This window comes from Chlorocebus sabaeus, chromosome 5 (assembly GCF_047675955.1).
Source record: "Chlorocebus sabaeus isolate Y175 chromosome 5, mChlSab1.0.hap1, whole genome shotgun sequence".
In the NCBI taxonomy this organism is placed as follows: domain Eukaryota; kingdom Metazoa; phylum Chordata; class Mammalia; order Primates; family Cercopithecidae; genus Chlorocebus; species Chlorocebus sabaeus.
This window is the reverse complement of record NC_132908.1, coordinates 63,694,949-63,717,294: the sequence shown is the minus strand read 5'-3', so window position 1 is coordinate 63,717,294 and position 22,346 is coordinate 63,694,949. Positions and strand designations below refer to the sequence as shown.

The window sequence follows — 22,346 nt, the reverse complement described above, 5'->3', positions numbered from 1 at the left end:
GAATCACTTGAACCTAGGAGACGGTGGTTGCAGTGAGCCGAGATTGCTCCACTGCACTCCAGCCTGGGCAAGAAAGCGGGACTCCATCTCAAAAAAAAAAAAAAAAAAACCCACAAAACAAAGAGTGAGACTAAGTACTATATTGATTGATGATACATCTTAATTTCTCTTAGTGTGCTCCTCTATATTATATCCATCCTTCATCCTATATCTTTCAGAACTCTTAGCTTTTTTTCATTTTGTTTTTTTTTTGAGACAGAGTCTTGCTCTTGTTGCCCAGGCTGGAATGCAATGGCCCAATATCGGCTCACTGCAACCTCTGCCTCCTAGGTTCAAGTGATTCTCCTGCCTCAGCCTCCTGAGTAGCTGGGATTACAGGCACCCACCACCATGCCCGGCTAATTTTTGTATTTTTAGTAGAGACGGGGTTTCAGCATGTTGTCCAGGCTGGTCTCGAACTCCTGACCTCAGGTGATCTGCCCGCCTCGGCCTCCCAAAGCGCTGGGATTATAGGTGTGAGCCACTGCGCCCAGCCTACTACTCTAAATGTACTTCAAGCAGTATTTCAAAATCTATATGCCATTTGACTTAAATCCTTAAAATCAAGAGAAGAAATTGTTTTTAAGACTGTACTAAAGAACTTTATAGGAAAATAGTTGTCTATTGTTTGCTGTTTAGTTATAAACAAAATGTTTACATTTTGATAAAGCTTGGTATAGGTATGTAGCCGTGCAGCCATCAGCAAAATCAAGATAGTGCATGTATCCTCCTGCTCCTTTGTAATCCCTACCTTCTTTGCTTTCCTAGAGCCTTTTTTCCCCAAGCACTCACTAATCTGCCTTCTGTTACTATAGACTGTTTGCATTTTTTCTGTACATAGAATCATACAGTATGAATTCTATTTTATATGGCCTCTTTCACTCAGCATAATTATTTTGAGATTCATCCGTGTTGTTGCATGCATCTATAATTCTTTTTTTATTGCTAAGTATTCCATTGTATAGTTATACCATGATTTGCTTATCCATTCATCTGCTGATGGGCATTTTGATTGCTTACACTTCTTAGCTATTACATATAATGGTGCTGTGAACATTTGTATGGACATATATCTCCCCTTTTTAGGGTAAATACTTAGGAGTAGAATGGCTGAATCAAATGTAGGTATACATTAACAGTTTATGAAACTGCTGATCTGTCTTTCAAAATCTTCGTACCATTTTACATATTCACCAGCAGTATATGAGAGTTCCAGTTCCCACGTCCTTGCTAACATATGAAATGATCAGTCATAAATTTTAGTTGTTCAGTGGGCATGTAATGGCATCTCCTTGTGGTTTTAATTTGCATTTCCCTAATGACTAATGATATTGATAATATTTTCATGTTCTTATTTGCCATCTGTTTATCTTTTTTGTTAAAGTGTGTTCACATCTTTTGCTGTTTTATCTGGTTGTTGGTTTTTCTGTTGCTGAGCTTTCATAGTTCTTTATATTTTCTAGATATATGTTGTTTTTTTTGAGACAGTGTCTCACTTTGTCACCCAGGTTAAAGTACAGTGGCACAATCATAGCTCATTGCAGACTCCAACTCCTGGCTCAAGCAGTACTTTTTTGTTGTTGTTGAGACAGAGTCTCGCTCTTGTTGTCCAGCCTGGAGTGCAGTGGCCCGATCTCAGCTCACTGCAACCTCTGCGTCCCAGGTTCAAGTGGTTCTTCTGCCTCAGCCTCCCAAGCATGGGGGATTATAGGCACCCACCACCCCACTCAGCTAATTTTTATATTTTTAGTAGAGATGGGGTTTTACCATGTTGGCCAGGCTGATCTCAAACTCCTGACTCAGGTGATCTGCCCACCTTGGCCTCCCAAAATACTGGGATTACAGGCATGAGCCACTGCTCCTGGCCTCAAGCAGTCTTCTACCTCAGCTTCCTGAGTAGATGGGACTACAGGCACATACCACCACGCCAGGCTAATTTAAATTTTTTTTTTTTTTTTTGCATAGATAGATCTCACATTGTTGTCCAGACTGGTTTCAAACTTTTAGCCTCAAGAGATACTACTGCCTCATCCTCCCAAAGTGCTGGGATTACAGATGTGACCCATTGTGCCTGGCCCCATATTTTTTTTGTTTGTTTTTTAATTGACATACAGAATATACACTAGATGACTACATGTTCTTTATCAGATATGTTCTTTGCAAAGATTTTCCAGTTTGTGGCTTGTCTTTGCTACGCTTTAGAAGACACTATTAAAACAATGAAGTTTTTAATTTTATGAAGCCTAGTTCATTATTATTTTGTGGGTTTTGCTGTTATTGTAATATCTAGGAAATCTTTGCTTAACCCAAGGTTACAAAGATTTTCTCCCATGTTTTCTTTTAAAAGTTTCATAGTTGGCCAGGCACAGTCTCGGGAGACTGAGACAGGAGAATCTCTTGAACCCAGGAGGTGGAGGTTACAGTGAGATGAGATCGCGCCACTACATTCCAGCTTGGGCGACAGAGCACGACTCCCTCTCAAAAACAAAATTAAAAAAAAATTCATAGTTTTAGATTTTACATTTAGATTGCATTCCATTTTGAGTTGATTTTTGTATGTGTTTCGAAGTATGAATTCAAGAGTTTTTGTTGCTGTTGTTTTGAGTATGGATATTCAGTTGTTCCAACGCTATTTGTTAGCAATGACTTTGTAAAAACTCATGGGTTTGTGTAGGTTTATTTCTGTACTGTCCTGTTTCATTGATCTTTTTGTCTATGCTGATGGCAGTGCCACACTCGTTTTATTACTGTAGGGTTTTTGTTTGTTTGTTTTTAGATAGCATATCGCTTTGTTTGCCCAGAGTGGAGGGAGTGCAGCAATGCGATCTTGGCTCACTGCAACCTCCACCTCCCAGGTTCAAGCAATTCTCCTGCCTCAGCCTCCCGAATAGCTGGGATTATAGGCACGTGCCACCATAACTAGCTAATTTTTGTATTTTTTAGTAGAAATGGGGTTTCACTGTGTTGGCCAGGCTGGTCTCAAACTCCTGACCTCAAGTGATCCGCCTGCCTCAGCCTCCCAAAGTGCTGGAATTACAGACGTGAGCCACTGTGCCTGGCCTACTGTAGGTTTTTAAAGTCTTGAAATAGGGTAGAGTTAGCCCTTTGGCTTTATACTTCTCTTTCAGTGTTGTCTGGCTATGGTAAGGGTTTTGCATTTCCATATGAATTTTGACATCAGCTTGTCAATTTACACACACACACACACACACACACACGCACGCACGCAGCCTGCCGGGATTACATTGATTCTATAGACCAATTTGGGAAGAATTTACATCTTAACAATATTTAGTCTTTTGACTCATGAACATGGCATATAATGGCATTTATTTTGGTTGTCTTTAATTTCTCTCAGCAGTATTTTTTAGTTTTTGGTGTATGTCTCACCTCTGTTGTCAATTTATCCCTAAGTATTTCAATGCTATATTATAAATGGGGTGGTTTTTAAAATTTCAGTTTCCATTTGTTTATTGCTAGTATATAGAAATACAGTCATGTGCTGCATAATGATGTTTCAGTCAACAACAGACCTCATATAGGACAGTGGTCTTATAAGATTATAATGGAACTGAAAAATTCCTGTCATGTAGTGACATTGTAATATAGTAAGCACAACACATTACTCACATGTTTGCAGTGATGCTGGTGTAAACAAACCTACCATACTGCCAGCTGTATAAAACTATAGCAAATCCAGTTATGTGTAGTACATAATACCTGATAATGACTCTGTTACTGGTTTATGTATTTACTACACTATTTATTGTTGTTTTAGAATACACTGCTTCTACTTATAAACAAAAATTTTGTGAAACAGCCTCAGGCAGGTCCTTCAGGAGGTATCCCAGAAGAAGGGATTGTTATAAGAGATGGCAGTTCCGTGTGTGTTATTGCCCTGAAGACTTTCCAGTGGGACAAGATGTGGAGGTGAAGGACAGTCATATTGATGATCTTGACTCTGTGTAGGCCTATGCTAATGTGCGTGTTGTGTCTTAGTTTTAATAAAGTTTTTTTAAAAGATAAAGAAAGATAGGCCAGGCATGATGACTCACACCTATAAATAATTGCAGTGGTTTGGGAGGCCAAGATGGGAGGATTGCTTGAGGCCAGGAGTTTGAGACCAGCCTGGGCAACATAGTGAGACCCCCATCTCTGTAAAAAAAAAATTAGCTGGGTGTGGTGAAGTTACAATAAGCTAAGTTTATTTTATTATTGAAGATATTTTAAAAATAAATTGAGTAGTCTAAATTTACGGTGTTTATGAAGTCTACAGTAGTGTACAATAATGTCCTAGGCCTTCACATTCACTCGCCACTTGCTGATGCACCCAGAGCAGCTTCTGGATATACCTTTTAAAAAAATCTGTATTATAGCTTTTCTATGTTTAGATATACAAAAATTTGCCATTGTATTACAATTGACTATATTATTCAATACAGTAACATGCTGCGTAGGTTTATAGCCTAGGAGCAATAGCTATACCATACAACCTAGATGTGTAATAAGCTCTACCATCTAGGTTTGTGTAAGTAAGGTCTATGATGTTAATACAATGATGAAATCACCTAATGATGCTTTTCTCAGAATGTATCCCCATCATTAAGCAACATTTGACTGTATAATCTATTTTTATGTATTAAAGAGTTATCTGGAAAACTTAGTTCACTTATTCTAGTAGCTTTCTGTAGATTCCATCAAATTATGTGGAAGATCATGTTGTATGCAAATTCAAGTACTTCTTTGCCAATTTGAGTGCCTTTTATTTCTTACCTGACGGCACTGGCTATGGGACATAGGAGTGGTGATACGAGCAAACATCTTTGTCTTATACCTGGTTTTAGAGAGAATATATTCAGTCTTTCCCTGTTAAGTATGATGTTTGCTGTAGGGTTTTCAACTGTAGATGCACTTTGCCAGGTTGAGGAAGTTCCTTTCTATTCCAAATTTGCGGAATATTTTTCTTTAATCAGGAATGCATGTGGGATTTTATCAGATGCTGTTTTTACATCCATTGAGATGACCAAAGGTTTTCCTGTTTTGTTACATTGATTTTTTTCAAATCATAAATCAATCTTGTATTTCTGGGATAAACCCACTTAATCGTGATGTCTTTTTATTTTAATATATTGTTGGATTCATTTTGCTAAAATTGTTTAGACTTTTTGTGTGTATGTTTGTGAGGGAAACTGGTCTGTAATTTTCTTGCTAATGGCTTCTGTTTTGGTATAAAGGCAATACTAGCCTCATAGAATAAGTTGGGAAGTATTCCTTCTCTTAAACTTTTGAAAAAATTTGAGTAGAATTTATATTATTCCTTCCTTAAATGTTTGGTAGAATTTGCAAATGAAATCATCTGAACCCAGAGTTTTCTTTGTGGAAAAGTTTTTAACTCTTAATTCAACTTCTTTCATAGACATAAGACTATTCAAGTTGTCTTTTTCTTCTCGGGTGAGTTTTGGTGATGTAATTTCACCTAAGTTGTTGAATCCATAGGTGTGAAATTGTACATAGTACTCCCTTAATATCTTCTGAATATCTGTAGAATGTGGTAATGCCATCTCTCTCATTTCTAATATTGGTAATTTGTGTCTTTACTCCTTTTTTCCTAATTCATCTGGCTAGAAGTTTATCAGTTTTGTTGCTCTTCTGAAAGAACTTCCTCTGTATTTGTTTTCTGTTTCACTGGTTTCAGCTTAGATCTTTATAATTTCCTTTCTTGTACTTATATTGGGTTTAATTTGTTCTTTTTCTAATTTCCTAAGGTGGTAACAGATGTCGTTGATCTGAGACCTTTCATCCTAAATACTGCTTTCATAGCATCCCACAAATTCTCATATGTTGTATTTTCATTTTTATCCACTTTTTTTTCTAAATGACAGATATTTAAACCAGTGTAGCTTTACTTAAAAAGAATAATATTATGACTTTCTATTCCTATATTTATAAAAAGGGAAACTCAAAGAACTATAAGAAGTTCATTTTAAGTTCTTTTATTTAAAGAACATCTTTAGGCCGGGCGCGGTGGCTCACGCCTGTAATCCCAACACTTTGGGAGGCCGAGACGGGCGGATCACGAGGTCAGGAGATCGAGACCATCCTGGCTAACACGGTGGAACCCCGTCTCTACTAAAAATACAAAAAATTAGCCAGGCGCGGTGGCGGGCGCCTGTAGTCCCAGCTACACAGGAGGCTGAGGCAGGAGAATGGTGTGAACCCGGGAGGTGGAGCTTGCAGTGAATGGAGATCGCGCCACTGCACTCCAGCCTGGGCGACAGAGTGAGACTCTGTCTCAAAAAAAAAAAGAACATCTTTAAAAAAATACATGGTTGTTGGATTATAAAAGTAATACATGCCTATTACTTTAAAAGTTGACCATTCCAAAGATATGTATTTAGTAAGTGAAATTTTAATGGTTAGTTTTTGAAATAAACTTTTTGGTTTAAAATAATGACATTTTTGTTCTTTAGAAATGAAGTTTTTGAAATAAACTTTTTGGTTTAAAATAATGACATTTTTGTTCTTTAGAAATGAAGACTGACCTGAACTTATTATTGGAGTGTCTAAAGTATCAAATGGACAATGCTTTTTCACAAAAGGAAGCTTTGGTCACTATTCATTCAATTTGTCAACAAAACAGTAAGATATAATAGTGAATTTTTATCTGTGATTCTAGTTCTTTAGTACTATGATATATCAAATAAGCATAGTTCTTTATCTTCCATTCATTTATTCTACATATCATGTTACTGTCTTCATGTGATTTATTTTATCCATGAAAGGATATTGAAAATAACTATCATTTCTATTTTGTTTTTTTCTGCACATCCTACAGGTAATGCAAGTGTTTATTTTCGGGAAATTGGTGGTTTGATGTTTGTAAAAAATCTTGCAAAGTCAAGTGAACATAGCATGGTAAAAGAAGCAGCCTTATATACATTAGGAGCTATTGCAGAAAAAAATGGTAAAATATAAAACTTTATTTCATTATACTTTAAGCATTGTGTTATATTTTAACAGTATACTCAAAACTAATTTTTTAGTTAATTTCTTTTCTTTTTTTTACATGTTTGAATAATTTTTATCCAGCCTCCCTCCCCTCTCCCTTCCTTCCTCTTTCCTTCCTTCCTTCCCTTTCTTTTCTTTCTTTTCTTTCTTTCCTTTCTTTTCTTCCCTTCCCTTCCCTTCCCTTTCCTTTCCTTTCCCTTTCCTTTCCTTTCCTTTCCTTTCTTTTCTTTCCTTTCTTTTCTTTTCTTTCTTTCATTTCTTCTTTCTCTTTCTCTCTTTTCCCTTCCCCTCCCTCCTCTCCTTCTCCGCCCCTCCTTTCCCCTTTCTTCTTCCCCTCCCCTCCCTTTTTTCCTTCCCTTCCCTTTTCCCTGTCCTTTCCTTTCTGTTTCATCTTTCCAGATCAAAGGATGAAGATAACCCACAGCCATGTAATGTGTGGGTATAGAAATTCATGTTGGCAAGAACACTTTTCTGCAGGGTATCTAAAATGAGGTTGAATATAAACCATTGGTTTGTCAGACCAACTTTATATTCTGATATTTTTATTTATTAAATATTTCTTCATCAGCCAGGCGCATGGTGGCTCACACCTATAATCCCAGCACTTTGGGAGGCTGAGGCAGGTGGATCACTTGACCTCAGGAGTTTGAGACCAGCCTGGGCAACATGGTGATACCCCATCTCTACCAAAAATACAAATAATCAGCTGGGCATGGTAGTATGCACCTGTGGTCCCAACTACTTGGGAGGCCGAGGTGAGAGATTACTTGAGCCTGGGAGGTGGAGGTGGCAGTGAGCCAAGATTATACCACTGTACTCTAACCTGGGCGACAGACCACAGAGTAAGACCCTGTCGCCAAAAAAAAAAAAAAAAAAAAAAAAAAAAAAAATCACCTTTTAGGAAGCAGTCTTTGTGCAAGGCATTGGGGATACAGGGATAAGTAAGATATAGTCGTTGAATTTTTTTTAAAAAAATTTAATGTTTGTGTCTATATAATAGGTGTGTATATTTATAGGGTACATGAGATGTTTTGATGCAGACATGCAGTGCATAATCACATCGTGGAGAATGGGGTTTCCATCCACTCAAGCATTTATTCATTGTGTTACACAATCCAATTATACTGTTTAGTTATTTTAAAGTGTACAGTTAAATTATTATTGACTATGGTTACTTTGTTATGCTATCAGATAGTAAGTCTTAGTCATTCTTTCTTCATTTTTTTTTTTTTTTTTTGTACCATACCCACCACCTTCCACTACCCTTCCCAGCCTCTGATAATCATCTATCTCCATGAGTTCAATTGTTTTGATTTTTAGATCCCACAAATAAGTGAGAATATGTTTGTCTTTCTGTGCCTAGCTTAGTCCTTGCCTTTGAGATAGGGTCTAATAGCTGGTTCTAGGAACTGGATAAAATGTTGATTGTATCTTTATGTCTATATTATTTTTGTAAAATTCTGCCTGTTGCATTAGGACACACACAAAAAAACTATCAGATAGTATGATTCTTGAAATGATTTTTATTTCTTGGAAAGTCTCAAAACATATCTCAAATATTGTTTGTCCCTCTGTTTTCTAAAGCAAGTTTCTGAATTTTCTTGAATTGTTTATCTTGCTATGTTTTGTTACTCATCCTGTAAAGTGTTTTTTTTTTTTTTTTTTTTTGCTAAATTTTATTTAATTTTTTATTCAGATAAGTTTTTTATTGTGAATTCTAGGGGATTTCAGTATGTGTTTTGGAGCCTAGATTAAGTACTTTTAATTAATATACTGCTGCTTTGGTCTGCTAATTGAGTAAGCACATATCACTTTGTCAGAAATTTAGTTGTATGACTAATAAATATCAATTACATGAGATTTGGTTAAGAACCATCCCCAGTTAGGTAATTTTTTATTTTGTTCAGTATATTTTAAAGCATGTTTGTGACAATGCATTGAAATTAAAATTATATTTTATATTTCAGTTTACTGTCAGCAGACTTTGTGTACTTCAGAGTTATTTGAAGACTTAACTTGGTTCTTATCTAATGATTCAAACATAAATTTGAAAAGAATGTCTGTTTATGTTATTTTGGTTCTGGTTTCAAATAATAGTAAGTACATTCTCTTATGAATATTTGAAAACATTAATCAATTGGAACAGCCATTATTAATTTTTTATTTGAGTTCTTATATCTTTTTTTTTTTTTTTTGGAAACAGAGTCTCGCTGTGGCACGCAGGCTGGAGTGCAGTGGCATGATCTCGGCTCACTGCAACCTCCGCCACCTGGTTCAAGTGATTCTTCTGCCTCAGCCTACTGAGTAGCTGAGATTACAGGCACATGCTATCATGCCCAGCTAATTTTTGGATTTTTTAGTAGAGACAGGGGTTTCACCATGTTGGCCAGACTGGTCTCAAATAGTGCTGGGATTACAGGTGTGAGCCACTGCTCCTGGCCCAGTGTCTTTTTTTAACCTCACCTCTGAGAAATACTAGTTTAAAGAAAGGTGGATTATTAGCATGTATTTAATAATTCAATACTTATTAATTTTAAGAAATAATAAAGTTATTTATAGTGCTTAGCATTGAAAGGTAACAGGTTTAAAGAGAAAAAGAGAGGCATTTAATGAATTAGTTTAGTTGATTTTCTGCTGAATTGACCATTTAGTTACAGTGTTTACAGTATAAACCAGTGATGGTTTTTATTTTGGAATAATTTTAGATTTACAGAAAAGTTGCAAAGATAATATGTTCCTGTATACTTACTGCTCAGTTATTTTTTAACTTTTTAAAATTTTAATTCTTCAAATTGTTAGAAATTCTGTAAGCATTTAAAATGTTTCTAGGCCAGGTGTGGTAGATCATCCCTGTAATCCCAGCATTTTGGGAGGCCAAGGTGGGAGGATACCTTAAGCCCAGGAAACCAGCCTAGGTAACACAGTGAGACCTTGTCTCTACAAAGAAATTAAAAAAAAAAAAGAAAAAGAAAAATTAACTGGGTGTGGTGGCACACACCTGTACTACCAGCTACTTGGGAGGCTAAGGTGGGAGAATTGAGTGAGTTCTGGAGGTTGAGGCTGCAGTGAGCTGTGATCAAGCCACTGCACTCCAACCTGAGTGACAGAGCGAGACCCTGTCTCAAAAAAGAGAAACGCTTCTCGGTAGGCACGGTGGGTCACATCTGTAATCCCAGCACTTGGGGAGGCCAAGGCGGTGTAGCCCCTTTCCTATGTCACCCAGGTCCCAGCACAACAACCATATTCAGTACCAGCAGACTCTCTCATGCCACCCTTCCTGCTAGAGGGGAAATGGTATGGGCATCAATAGAGGGGGACGTCTAGGTGGTTGTAGAGCTCAAGGCCCAAACCCCCAGCGTGTTGGGTGGGGGTGGGGCAGCCTCAGGGAAGCTAGGCATCAGGTTGTATCCTTTGAAGCGGAGGAGTCAAGCCTTACCTTCTTCTGCTAGCAGTGGCTGGTCCCTCACCCCTCTAGTCCTCTGCTATTGTTTCCATGGGGAGGGTCACAGACCCAGGCACAATGCTAGTCTGAGCAGGCTCAGGCAATTCAGCTAAGCCTCTTGCCAGAGAGGCCTGAGGAGTCGCCTTCTTGCCAGGTGTGCACTTTAAAAAAAATGTTTCTAGATTTTATTTTGGAAAAACTAGAAAACGTTGAATTTATTTATTTTTCCATTTTGGAACTTATCTTGATACTGTAACACAGAACCATGATGCAAAGTAAGAGTTTTGTAATTTTTAGAGGAAATTTGAATGCAATTAGTCTCTAAGCAGTAGTGACATATTTTTCATAATAATCTTGATTACAGATTTTTATCCACAGTAATTCTATATTATACTTTGTAATACTTTAAAGTTGTTTAAAAGTTATTTATTTATTAAAATGAAACTTAACTGTTATTCATTTCTGCAAGACTATTTGTAAATAAAACTCATATTTTTATATGGCTATTTTTTTAAGGGACCGGACAAACACTTGTGAGAGAAACAGGTTGTATTACAGTTCTGTCACGGTTATTCAGGTAAACAAATACAAATTTCTTTTTGTTAATTATTAATTACTTAGGACCTTAATACATTTGTATTAATTTACATTTTTTTTCTTTTTAACCTAATAGGACAGTTATTTCAAAATATGAGTTGGATTTGTCAGATAAAAATGTTTTCCAGAGTTATCAGTTGTGGTCTTCAGTGTGTAGTACTCTGTGTGTCTGTGTCAACAATCCTCAAAATGGTAACTATCTGTAATGTTTAAATATAAAAATAAAGATAAAAACAAATGAAAACTGATGTTTTCCAATTGTCATATTAAATCATGATTGACTTTGTCTTCTTTCAGATGAGAATCAAATGTTTTGCTGTTCACTTTTTCCACATGCTAATGAATGGCTAAAAAATTGCATGAAACCTGAGATAATTCGCCCTATTTGCTCATTTATTGGACTCACTCTTGCAAATAACAGTAAGTATTCATTATTTTCTAGGTCATAGTTGAAGAAACATTTCAAAGCATAATAAAAACTATTGAATTTATTATTGAATCAATTGAGTTCTTGTAATTTGGGTTATTTTGGATGTATTTAGACTCTTAAAGATAAGAAAATCTGAAAAGTGGATATTTTTAGGAGGATATTGGGAAGATGGTGGTAGCAGCATCGTTTTTTAAATCTCCCCAGATACTCTCATGAAACGGAGAAACCAAATAGCTAGACTAAATACCCATAGAGTGTGTTCTCTGATCACAAGGTAATTAAATTAGAAATGAATAAAAACAAAACATCTAGAAAAGCCCCAAATATCTGGTAATTAAACAACTTGTACTAAAATCCATGAGTCAATGCATAAATCATAAGGAAAATTATAAAATGTTTCTAACTGAATAATAATGAAAATACAACATTAGGCCGGGCATGGTGTCTCACGCCTGTAATCCCAGCACTTTGGAAGGCTGAGGCAGGCAGATCACTTGAGGTCAGGAGTTCGAGACCAGCCTGACCAACATGGTGAAACCCTATCTCTACTAAAAATACAGAAATTAGCTGGGCATGGTGGCAATAATCAGCTGGGCCGGTGGCAGACACCTATAATCCAAGCTGCTTGGGAGGCTGAGGCAGGAGAATCACGTGAGCCCAGGAGACGGAAGTTGCAGTGAGCCACAATCGCACCATTGCACTCCATCCTGGGCAACAGCAGAATGATACTGTGTCTCAAAAAAAAAAAAAAAGCCAGACGCAGTGGCTCACACCTGTAATCCCAGCACTTTGGGAGGCCGAGGCGGGTGGATCACTTGAGGTCAGGAGTTTGAGACCACATGTTGGCCTGACCAACATGTGAAACCTTGTCTCCACTGAAAATACAAAAATTAGACGGGTGCCTGTAATCCCAGCTACTCAGGAGGCAGAGGCAGGAGAATCTCTTGAACCTGGGAGGTAGAGATTGCAGTGAGCTGAGATCACGCCACTGCACTCCAGCCTGGGTGACAGAGTGAGACTCTGTCTCAAAAAAAAAAAAAAAAAAAAAATTAAAAGAAATCTGTGTGATGCTGCAAAACAGTGTTGAGAGGGAAATTTATAGTATTAAGGCTTGTATAAGAAAAGAAAGGTCTCAAGTCAATTATACTAGCTTCTGACTGGGTGTGGTGGCTCACACCTGTAATCCCAGCACTTTGGGAGTCCGAGGTGGGGGAATCACTTGAGGTCAGGAGTTCCAGACCAGCCTGGCCAACACGATGAAACTTTGTCTCTACTAAAAATACAAAAAAATTAGCCCGGTGTGGTGGTGTGCACATGTAATCCCGGCTACTCGGGTGGCTGAGGCAGGAGAATCGCTTGAACTTGGGAGGCAGAGGTTGCAGTGAGCCAAGATCATACCACTGCAGTCCAGACTGAGCAACAGAGAGAGATTCTGTCTCAAAAATAAATAAATAAATAAATAAAAAGTCGTATTAGCTTCTACCTAAGAAATTAGCAAACCAAGCAAGTTAAAATAAGCATAACAAAGGAAATAATGAGATTAGAAATCATGAAATAGAGAAAAGCACAGAATAGAGAAAAATAATTGAAACATGAGCTAATTCTTTGAAAAGATCAATAAAAGTGATCCTCTAGCCAGACTGATCACAAAGTAATGAGAGAAAGCTCAGATTACCTGTGCCAGGAGTGATAACTTCACTATAGATCTTAATAGATATTAAGAGTAATGAAAGAATAGTAGAAACAGCTTTATGTCATGACATTTTACAACTTAGATGAGTTGGACAAATTCTTTGAAAGATACAAACTACCAAACAAAGCTCACCCAAGAAGAACTAGTAACCTGAATACTCCTATATCTGTTAAAGAAGTCAAATTTGTAGTTTAAAAGCTTAACACAAGCCTGGGCATGGTTGCGCATGCCTGTAGTCCCAGCTGTTGGGAGACTGAGGTGGGAGGATCACTTGAGCCTGGAAGTTCAAGGGTATAATCTGCTATTATCATACCTGAGAATAGTCACTGCAGCCTGGGCAACATAGCAAGAACCCACCTCTTAAAAAACAACAACAACAAAAAACAAACAAACAAAAAACAATGCAAAGACGCAAAACAAAACCTTAGCTTAGGAAATTCCAGGCCTTAATGGTTTCATTGGCGAATTCTGCCAAACATTTCAGGAAACAAACCAATAATTTCACATAAATTATTCCAGGAAATAGAAGTGGGATAAACACTTCCCAACGTGTAAGGCCAGCATTACACCGACATCAGAACCCAGAAACAACATTACGAGAAACTGTTGGCTAATAGCTCTAGAACATAGATGTAAAAATCCTTAACAAAATATTAACAAATCTAATTCAGCATATGGAAAAGAATACATTATGACCAAGTGGCATGTATCCCAGGAATGCAAGATAGGTTTAACATTAGAAAATTCATCATATGTACAGTCTAGAAAAGAAGAACAATATGATAATTTCAATAGATGCAGGAAAAGCATTTGACATAATTCAACATACATCTGTAAACTCATGGTAAACTAGGAACAGAAGGAAACTTCCTTAATGTGATAGGACCTCTACAAAATACTACAAGTAGCACACTTAATGGCGAAAGACTTAATGTTTTCCCCTTGAGACTGGAAAAAAGATAAGAGGCTAGGTGTAGTGACTCATGCCTATAATCCCAGCACTTTGGGAGGCCGAGGCAGGAGGACCACTTGAATCTAGGAGTTGAAAACCAGCCTGGGCAACATAGAAAGACCCTGTAGCTACAAAAATTTAAAAACTAGCCAGGTGTAATGATTCACACCTATAGTCTCAGCTACTTGAGAGGATTGCTTGAGCCTGGGAGATCAAGGCTGCAGTGAGTTATGATTCTGCTATTGCACTCCAGCCTGGGCAACAGGGAGATCCTGTAACACACACACATACACCAGAAATAAAAAGAAAATAAATTAATGATATATATAATACTCTGGATTATAAGACTCAACATTGTAAGAATGTCACTTTCAAATTCATCTCTAGATGCATGGAATTCTCAAGCAAAATCCCAGCAGATATTTCTGATTCCAACTTACATGGAATACAAAGGGCCTATGATAATTGAAACTTTTGGGGAAAAAAGGATAAAACCGTAGGACTGTGTTGCCTGATTTTAGTACTTATACAGAAATCAAGAAAGCATGGCATTGGTGTAGGTATAGACTTACAGATTCTTTTTTTTTTTTTTCTTTTTTTTTGGTGACAGAATTTCACTCTTGTTGCCCAGGCTGGAGTGCAATGGTATGGTCTCGACTCAGTGCAACCTCCACCTCCCAGTTTCAAGTGATTCTTCTGTCTCAGCCTCCCAAGTAGTTGGGATTGCAAGCACCCGCCACCATGCCTGGATAATTTTTGTATTTTTAGTAGAGATGGGGTTTCACCATGTTGGCCAGGCTGGTCTTGAACTCCTGATCTCAGGTGATCCTCCCACCTTGGCCTCCCAAAGTGCTGGGATTACAGGCATGAGCCACCACACCCGGCCTTGTAGACTTACCTATTAAGGAAATAAAAGTGAGAGCCCAGAAATAGACTCATACATATATCATTGTTGATTGTCTACAAAGATGCCATTGTCATTCTGTGGAGGAAAAGATATTTTCAACAAATAATGCTAGAAAAAGTGGATATCTATATGCAAAATATGAATCCGAACCCTTATACAGTATACAAAAACTAACTTGAAATAGTTCATAGACTTAAATGTAACAGTGAAAAATATAAAACGTGGACAAAAGCAGAAAATTCTCACAACTTGGGGGTAGGCAAAGGTTTCTAAGGACACAAAAAGCATGAATAACTAAAGAAAAAATGGTATATTGGACTTCATTGAAATAATTTTGCTCTTCAGAAGAGCTTGCTATGAGGATGAAAGGTAAGCTAGACTGAGAGAAAATATTTGAGAACTATTTATCTAATTAAGAATTTGTACCCAGAAACTTGTAAATAGCTCTTATAAATCGATAAGAAGACAAAAGCAACCTGATGATTAAAAAAGTGGGCAAAAGATTTGAACAGATACTTTAGCAAAGAAGATGTGAATATTAAATAAGCACTTGAAAAGATGTTTAAGATTGGCTGGGCATGGTGGCTTTTACCTGTAATCCCAGCGCTTTGGAAGGCCAAGGAGGGAGAATCGCTTGAGCCCCGGAGTTTGAGACCAGACTGGGCAACGTAGTGAGACCTTGTCTCTACAAAAACATTTAAAAAATTAGCCAAATATGGTGGCATGCACCTATAGTCCTAGTTACTCAGGAAGCTGAGGCGGGAGAATCACTTGAGTCCAGGAGTTCAAGCTTACAGTAAGCTCTGATCACACCACTGCACTCCAGCCTGGGTGACAGAGCCAGAGCAAGACTCTGTCTCAGGGAAAAAAAAATGCTCAAGAAGTAATTAGTTACCAGAGAAATCCAAATTAAAATCCCAAAGAGATATTACTACACACCAACTAGCATGTTAAAAATAAAAAGTGATCATGCTAAATATTGGCAAAGGATGTGGAACAACTAGAACTTTCACACATTGCTAACGTATATCTATAGTCAAGTGTTTGAAACAAATACTCGTGTCACATGCAAAGGATATATCTCTAGAATTAAAAAAAAAATTGGAATCTATTTCCATGATACCCTGACAGTCCCTTTATCTCTAAAAGCCAGCTTTAGTGAGTGATAGTTATAGGACTTCATTACCTTCAGTGAACTACAGATTAGAGAAAATCTAAAATATTCAGTATACAGTAAATGTGGTCTAGGATGTTCTTCTGCTTATATGCCTGAGTTTTTGTCACTTAGGCTATAACTAAGAATCTGTGGTAACACACTGCCATTTTCATCTAAGCATTAACAAATGCCTTTTTTTTTTTTTTTTTTTTTTGAGCTAGAGTCTTATTCACTCTGTCACCCTGGCTAGAGTACAGTGGCACAATCATGGGTCACTGCAGCCTCAAACCTCTGGGCCTAAGCGATCCCCCTGCCTTAGCCTCTTGAGGTGCTGGGACTACACGCACACACCACTGAGCCTGGCTAATTTTTACTTTGTTTTTTTTTTTTTTTTTTTTAGAAATGGGGTCTCACTATGTTGCCCAGGCTGATAATGAACTTCTGAATTCAAGCAATCCTCCTGCCTCAGCCTCTCAAAAATGCTAGGATTACAGACATGAGCTACTACCACATCCAGCCTCTTTTTTGAAGATTTTTAAAAAGTGAAAATACTTTCTAGTAAAGAAGTCTATTTTGGAGCCACCATAATATTGAAAGTGTTTGCCTGCCCTTAAATAATGTTTCTGGGCTGGGTGCCATGGCTCACGCCTGTAATCCTAACAGTTTGGGAGGCCGAGGCAAGCAGGTTGCTTTAGTTCAGGAGTTCGAGACCAACCTGGGGAACATGGTGAAACCCCGTCTCTACCAAAAGTACAAAAATTACCTGGATGTGGTGGTGCACGCCTGTAGTCATTAAAGGCATGAGCCACCATGCCCAGCCCAGAATTATTTTCTTTTTTTTTTTTTTTTTGAGACAGAGTCTGGCTCTGTCGCCCAGGCTGGAGTGCAGTGGCCAGATCTCAGCTCACTGCAAGCTCCGCCTCCTGGGTTTACGCCATTCTCCTGCCTCAGCCTCCCAAGTAGCTGGGACTACAGGTGCCCGCCACCTCGCCCGGCTAGTTTTTTTTTGTATTTTTTAGTGGAGACGGGGTTTCACCGTGTTAGCCAGGATAGTCTTGATCTCCTGACCTCGTGATCCGCCCGTCTCGGCCTCCCAAAGTGCTGGGATTACAGGCTTGAGCCACCGCGCCCGGCTGCCCAGAATTATTTTCAACTAGGAAACAGAAGACTTCAGATTTAGAAAAATAGATACCGGTCATTGAATATTTGCTTGGAATAGTTGTTATGACTCTCAGGGATGTGTTATAATTTTATGCTCCAAGAAGTAAAAGAATTAGGTGTAAATATGACAGATGAGATGTATGCTCTTTTAGAACAGTTAAATTACTTTGCATCTTGAGGAGTCAAACAATCTGAGGAATTAGTTATGTTGGATTGCAGAAAATAGGCAGCTTGCTAATTACCAAGATAAATGAATGAATATATTCTTTATAACTCTATTGAAATACTTGTTTAATATTGTTGAGGGATAGGTTTCTTTTTGGTTTTTTGTTTTGTTTTTGTTTGTGTTTTGAGACAGAGTCTCACTCAGTAGTGTTAGCTCAGCTCATTGCAACCTCTGCCTCCCGGGTTCAAGTCGTCCTCCTGCCTCAGCCACCTGAGTAGCTGGGATTATAGGCGTGTACCACCACGACCAGCTTAATTTGTAATTTTCTTTTTCTTTTTTTTTTTTGAGACGGAGTTTTGCTCTGTCACCCAGGCTGGAGTGCCGTGGCGCAATCTCGGCTCACTGCAAGGTCCGCCTCCCGGGGTCACGCCATTCTCCTGCCTCAGCCTCCCGAGTAGCTGGGACTACAGGCGCCCACCACCACGCCCAGCTAATTTTTTGTATTTTTAGTAGAGATGGGGTTTCACCGTGTTAGCCAGGATGGTCTCGATCTCCTGACCTTGTGATTCGCCCATCTCGGCCTCCCAAAGTGCTGGGATTACAGGCGTGAGCCACCGCACCCTGCCTGTTTTTTAAGTTTTTAGTAGAGATGGAGTTTCAGCATGTTGGCCAGGCTGGTCTTGAACTCCTGACTCAAGCAGTCCTCCTATCTCGGCCTCCCAGAGTGCTGGGATTACAGGCGTGAGCCACCATGCTCGGCCCAGAGGGCAGCTTAATAATGCCATTTTTACAAAATAGAGCAGTTCTTACTACATGAAACAAAAAAGATTTCTAATACACAAGAAATACTGTACTATACATATAGTTTTACTATGTCAAAGTAAGGTACTTACGTAAATAAATAATCTATTTTATGATTATGTATATGCACAGGTAAAGATTGGATTTTTAATTCTTTAATTTTGGGATTTTTAGAAAGTATTTGTTTTTTTTTTTGTTGTTGTTTTTTGTTTGTTTGTTTTTGAGACAGAGTCTGGCTCTGTCGCCCAGGCTGGGGTGCAGTGGCCGGATCTCAGCTCACTGCAAACTCCGCCTCCCGGGTTTACGCCATTCTCCTGCCTCAGCCTCTGGAGTAGCTGGGACTACAGGCGCCCGCCACCTCGCCCGGCTAGTTTTTTGTATTTTTTAGTAGAGACGGGGTTTCACCGTGTTAGTCAGGATGGTCTCGATCTCCTGACCTAGTGATCCGCCCGTCTTGGCCTCCCAAAGTGCTGGGATTACAGGCTTGAGCCACCGCGCCCGGCCTTTAGAAAGTATTTGAAAAGACCAAGTTAGTGTTATATTTAGTGCAAATTAATTGAGTAAAACCATTCAGCTGTCTTGTTTGAAATATTAATAGTTTTGCTACTTTATTCTTTAAGCATATGTTCAGAAATACTTCGTATCTGTGGGTGGACTGGATGTATTGTCTCAAGTTCTCTTGCGACTGGAATCTGATTCACATGAGACTCTTTCCAGTGCTAAACTTGCAGTGGTTGTGACAAAGACTGTGGATGCATGCATTGCTGATAATCGTGAGTGACAGTGCTTACTAGTTTTTTTGAAATTGAATTTTCTTTGAATATAGCATGAAGAGTGTTAAAATAGTAGATTGAACAGTAACATGGTTTAGACTAACAGTTTCTCACAAGTGGAAGGCAATATTAGAAATTATCCAACATGGCCAGGCTCAGTGGCTCATGCCTGTAATCCCAGCACTCTGGGAGGCTGAGGCGGGCAGATTGCTTGAGGTCGGGAGTTCAAGACCAGTGTGGCCAACATGGTGAACCCTTGTCTCTACTAAAAATACAAAAATTAGCCGAATGTGGTGGTGGGTGCCTGTAATTCCGATTACTTAGGAAGCTGAGGCAAGAGAATCACTTGAACCCAGGAGGTGGAGGTTGCAGTGAGGGAGCTGAGATCACGCCACTGCACTCCAGCCTGGGCAACAAGTGCAAAACTGTCTGGAAAAAAAAGGCAACATTAAATTAAAAATTTCAGGCTGTGTATGGTGGCTCACACCTGTAATCCCAGCACTTTGGGAGGCCAAGATGGGAGGATTGCTTAAAGCCAGGACTTTGAGACCAGCTTGGTCAACATAGCAAGACTCCATCTCTCAAAAATAATAATAATAATAATAATAATAATAATAATAATATTCAGATGAGAAACCAAGGGATATTTTTGAGATTAAGGAATGGAAAACCCAATTTATGTAAAGAATACATCTCTTTCTGAGAGATGTATCTCTTTCTGAGAGATGTATGAGGTTGGACTTACCCAACACAGCATTACTAGTGAGTGGCAGAACCATACTTGAACTCATGGCTGCTGCTTCTCACATGTGCAAACACTGAAGAGTAAGAAACTCTGTTGGTATTCACAAACAACTAGGGGGCAAAAAATAGATGGTTTTTTAAAAAGCGGTTATTGAGGGCCTGCTATGTGCTGAGCTTTACAAGTACAAAAATGACTAAGATGTAGTCCCTTGAGGAATTCACAACTTTTTTGTGGATATTAATATTGTTAGACTCTGGGTGAATTCTGTTGAAAACCACATTTGGAGAAATATAGCTTAAAATGGTGGACTTTTTTTTTTTTTTTTTTTTTTTGAGACAGAGTCTTTCTCTGTTGCCCAGGCTGGAGTGCAGTGGTGTGATCTTGGCTCACTGCAAGCTCTGCCTCCTGGGTTTAAGCGATTCTCCTGCCTCAGCCTCCTGAGTAGCTGGTACTACAGGTGCCCACCACCACGCCCGGCTAATTTTTTTTGTGTGTTTTTAGTAGAGACGGTTTCACCGTGTTAGCCAGGATGGTCTCCATTTCCTGACCTCATGATCCACCTGCCTTGGCCTCCCAAAGTGCAGGGATTGCAGGCGTGAGCCACCGCGCCTGGCCAAAAAATAGAGGACTTTTTGACTTTTGTCAGTCGCAGCATAGCTTCGCATAAGCTTCATTGTAAGCAAAACTGTGGTCAGTTAATAGTGTATTTTAAATGACAGCAGGAACTGATTATGTAGGAAAGTCTTTACTATCCAATCTAGATAAGAAGAGGTAGGTAAGGGGAGAGTAAGCATACTCAGCTTTTAGGAAGTTAGTGGTACTTCATCTTCACAGCATTCTGCAGAACAATTAAGAAAAAAAATTCTTCGAAAAATTTGCTTTAGTAATATGTCTTTAGTATGGGAAGAAAGAGTAATGAGGGTTATAGTAATAAGCAACCATCTTATTACAATGAATTTATTTATATTTTATTTATATTCACACATACACATATTTATTAGATGTTATCATATGTGTATATTTAATGTTATATAGATATATAACATTCTATCTGAATAAGCTGAAAAATGTATATATACATTTATAAGTTTTAAATTTGTACTATCTTTTTTTTCTATTTTATACTAATAGCTACTTTTGGGATAGTACTCTCCAAGTACCACATTGTTTCAAAACTTCTGGCATTACTGCTTCATGAAAGTCTGGATTCAGGAGAAAAATTTAGCATCATGCTTACTCTTGGTCATTGCACAGAGGATTGTGGTAAGTATTAGATTTATTGTGTGTGGTTATTAAAATAGTAGAGTGGAAATATACTTTTTTTTTTTTTTTCCTTCCAGTTATGTGAAGGTCTTAAAAGTATTGCTTTTCTCCTAGTTATTCAGACCTCAAACTAATCATTTCAGCTTCTAATTCTCCTTCACTCATTGTATTAAGTCAGTCATTAAGACCTGTAGTTCTACTTCTGTTTACCCCTCTTGATCCCTTTCTGTCCAGTTCCAATGCTGCTTTATTACAGTAGGCCCTCAAACCCATATCTTTCATCAATATTATTGCAGTGGTTTTCTCACTGCAGCACAGGGAGAAAGCTCCTTCCCTTCTATCTTCATTTTTCAGTCCACTCTGCACATTGCTGCACAAATCTGATTCTGTTCTCCTTGTTAAAACTTTCAGAGATTCTTTCTTTTTCTACCTATTACTGTCTTCTCTCTCTTTTTCTTCTCCCCCTTTTACTTTCCTCCTCCTCTACTTTCCTCCCATTCTCCCTCTGTTCAATCTACTCCTTCTTACCAATTCTCTCCACTTTCCTGTCTACCCCTCTCTCTTCTTCTAATCTCCTGTCTCTGCTCTTTCAGCTCTCACTTTTCCACTCTCCTCCCTTTGCTCTCTCTGGCTTCTCCCATTCTTTCTTCCTTCCCCTACACTTTCTACTCCCTCCGTTAGTTTATCTATTCTTTCCCTTAACTTCTGTGTAATTTAGGATTGATTATACCCTTTTTCAAACCAAGTGAGGGCAGTTTTACCCTTATGAGTTATGATACTACTCTGTGGCTGCATTTCAGAGATCACTTATGAGACAGGTATTTTGTGTAAGTGAATTTTTTTTTTTTTTTGAGACGGAGTTTTGCTCTTGTTGCCCAGGTTGGAGTGCAATGGCACAGTCTTGGCTCACTGCAACCTCTGCCTCCCAGGTTCAAGCAATTCTCCTGTCTCAGCCTCCCAAGTAGCTGGGATTACAGGCATGCACCACCACGCCTGGCTAATTTTGTATTTTTGGTAGAGATGAGGTTTCTCCATGTTGGTCAGGCTGGTCTCGAACTCCCGACCTCAGGTCATCTGCCTGCCTCGGCCTCCCAAAGTTCTGGGATTACAGGCACGAGCCACCAAGCCCGGCCTTAAGTGAATTATTTTCTATATTAAAAATCCTTTTGGGGGCTAGATGTTGTGGCTCACGCCTGTAATTCCAGCACTTTGG

General features: G+C 38.5%; 1 protein-coding gene across 7 annotated transcripts in view; it reads left to right on the top strand.

Moving 5' to 3' along the window:
• The window catches only part of TERB1 (telomere repeat binding bouquet formation protein 1), a 50,575-nt gene that overhangs the window by 7,910 nt on the left and 20,319 nt on the right, over window positions 1–22,346 (top strand). For 5 of the 7 annotated variants that reach the window (XM_007993594.3, XM_073015435.1, XM_073015434.1 and 2 more), the window contains 8 exons: window positions 6,568–6,678; window positions 6,875–7,003; window positions 9,015–9,143; window positions 11,006–11,066; window positions 11,163–11,278; window positions 11,384–11,506; window positions 18,973–19,125; window positions 21,002–21,133. In XM_007993594.3, the coding sequence (XP_007991785.2) occupies window positions 6,568–6,678; window positions 6,875–7,003; window positions 9,015–9,143; window positions 11,006–11,066; window positions 11,163–11,278; window positions 11,384–11,506; window positions 18,973–19,125; window positions 21,002–21,133 (954 nt within the window). The remainder of the gene's footprint in view (window positions 1–6,567; window positions 6,679–6,874; window positions 7,004–9,014; window positions 9,144–11,005; window positions 11,067–11,162; window positions 11,279–11,383; window positions 11,507–18,972; window positions 19,126–21,001; window positions 21,134–22,346) is intronic. The other 2 variants (XM_073015438.1, XM_073015436.1) reach the window with 2 other exon arrangements.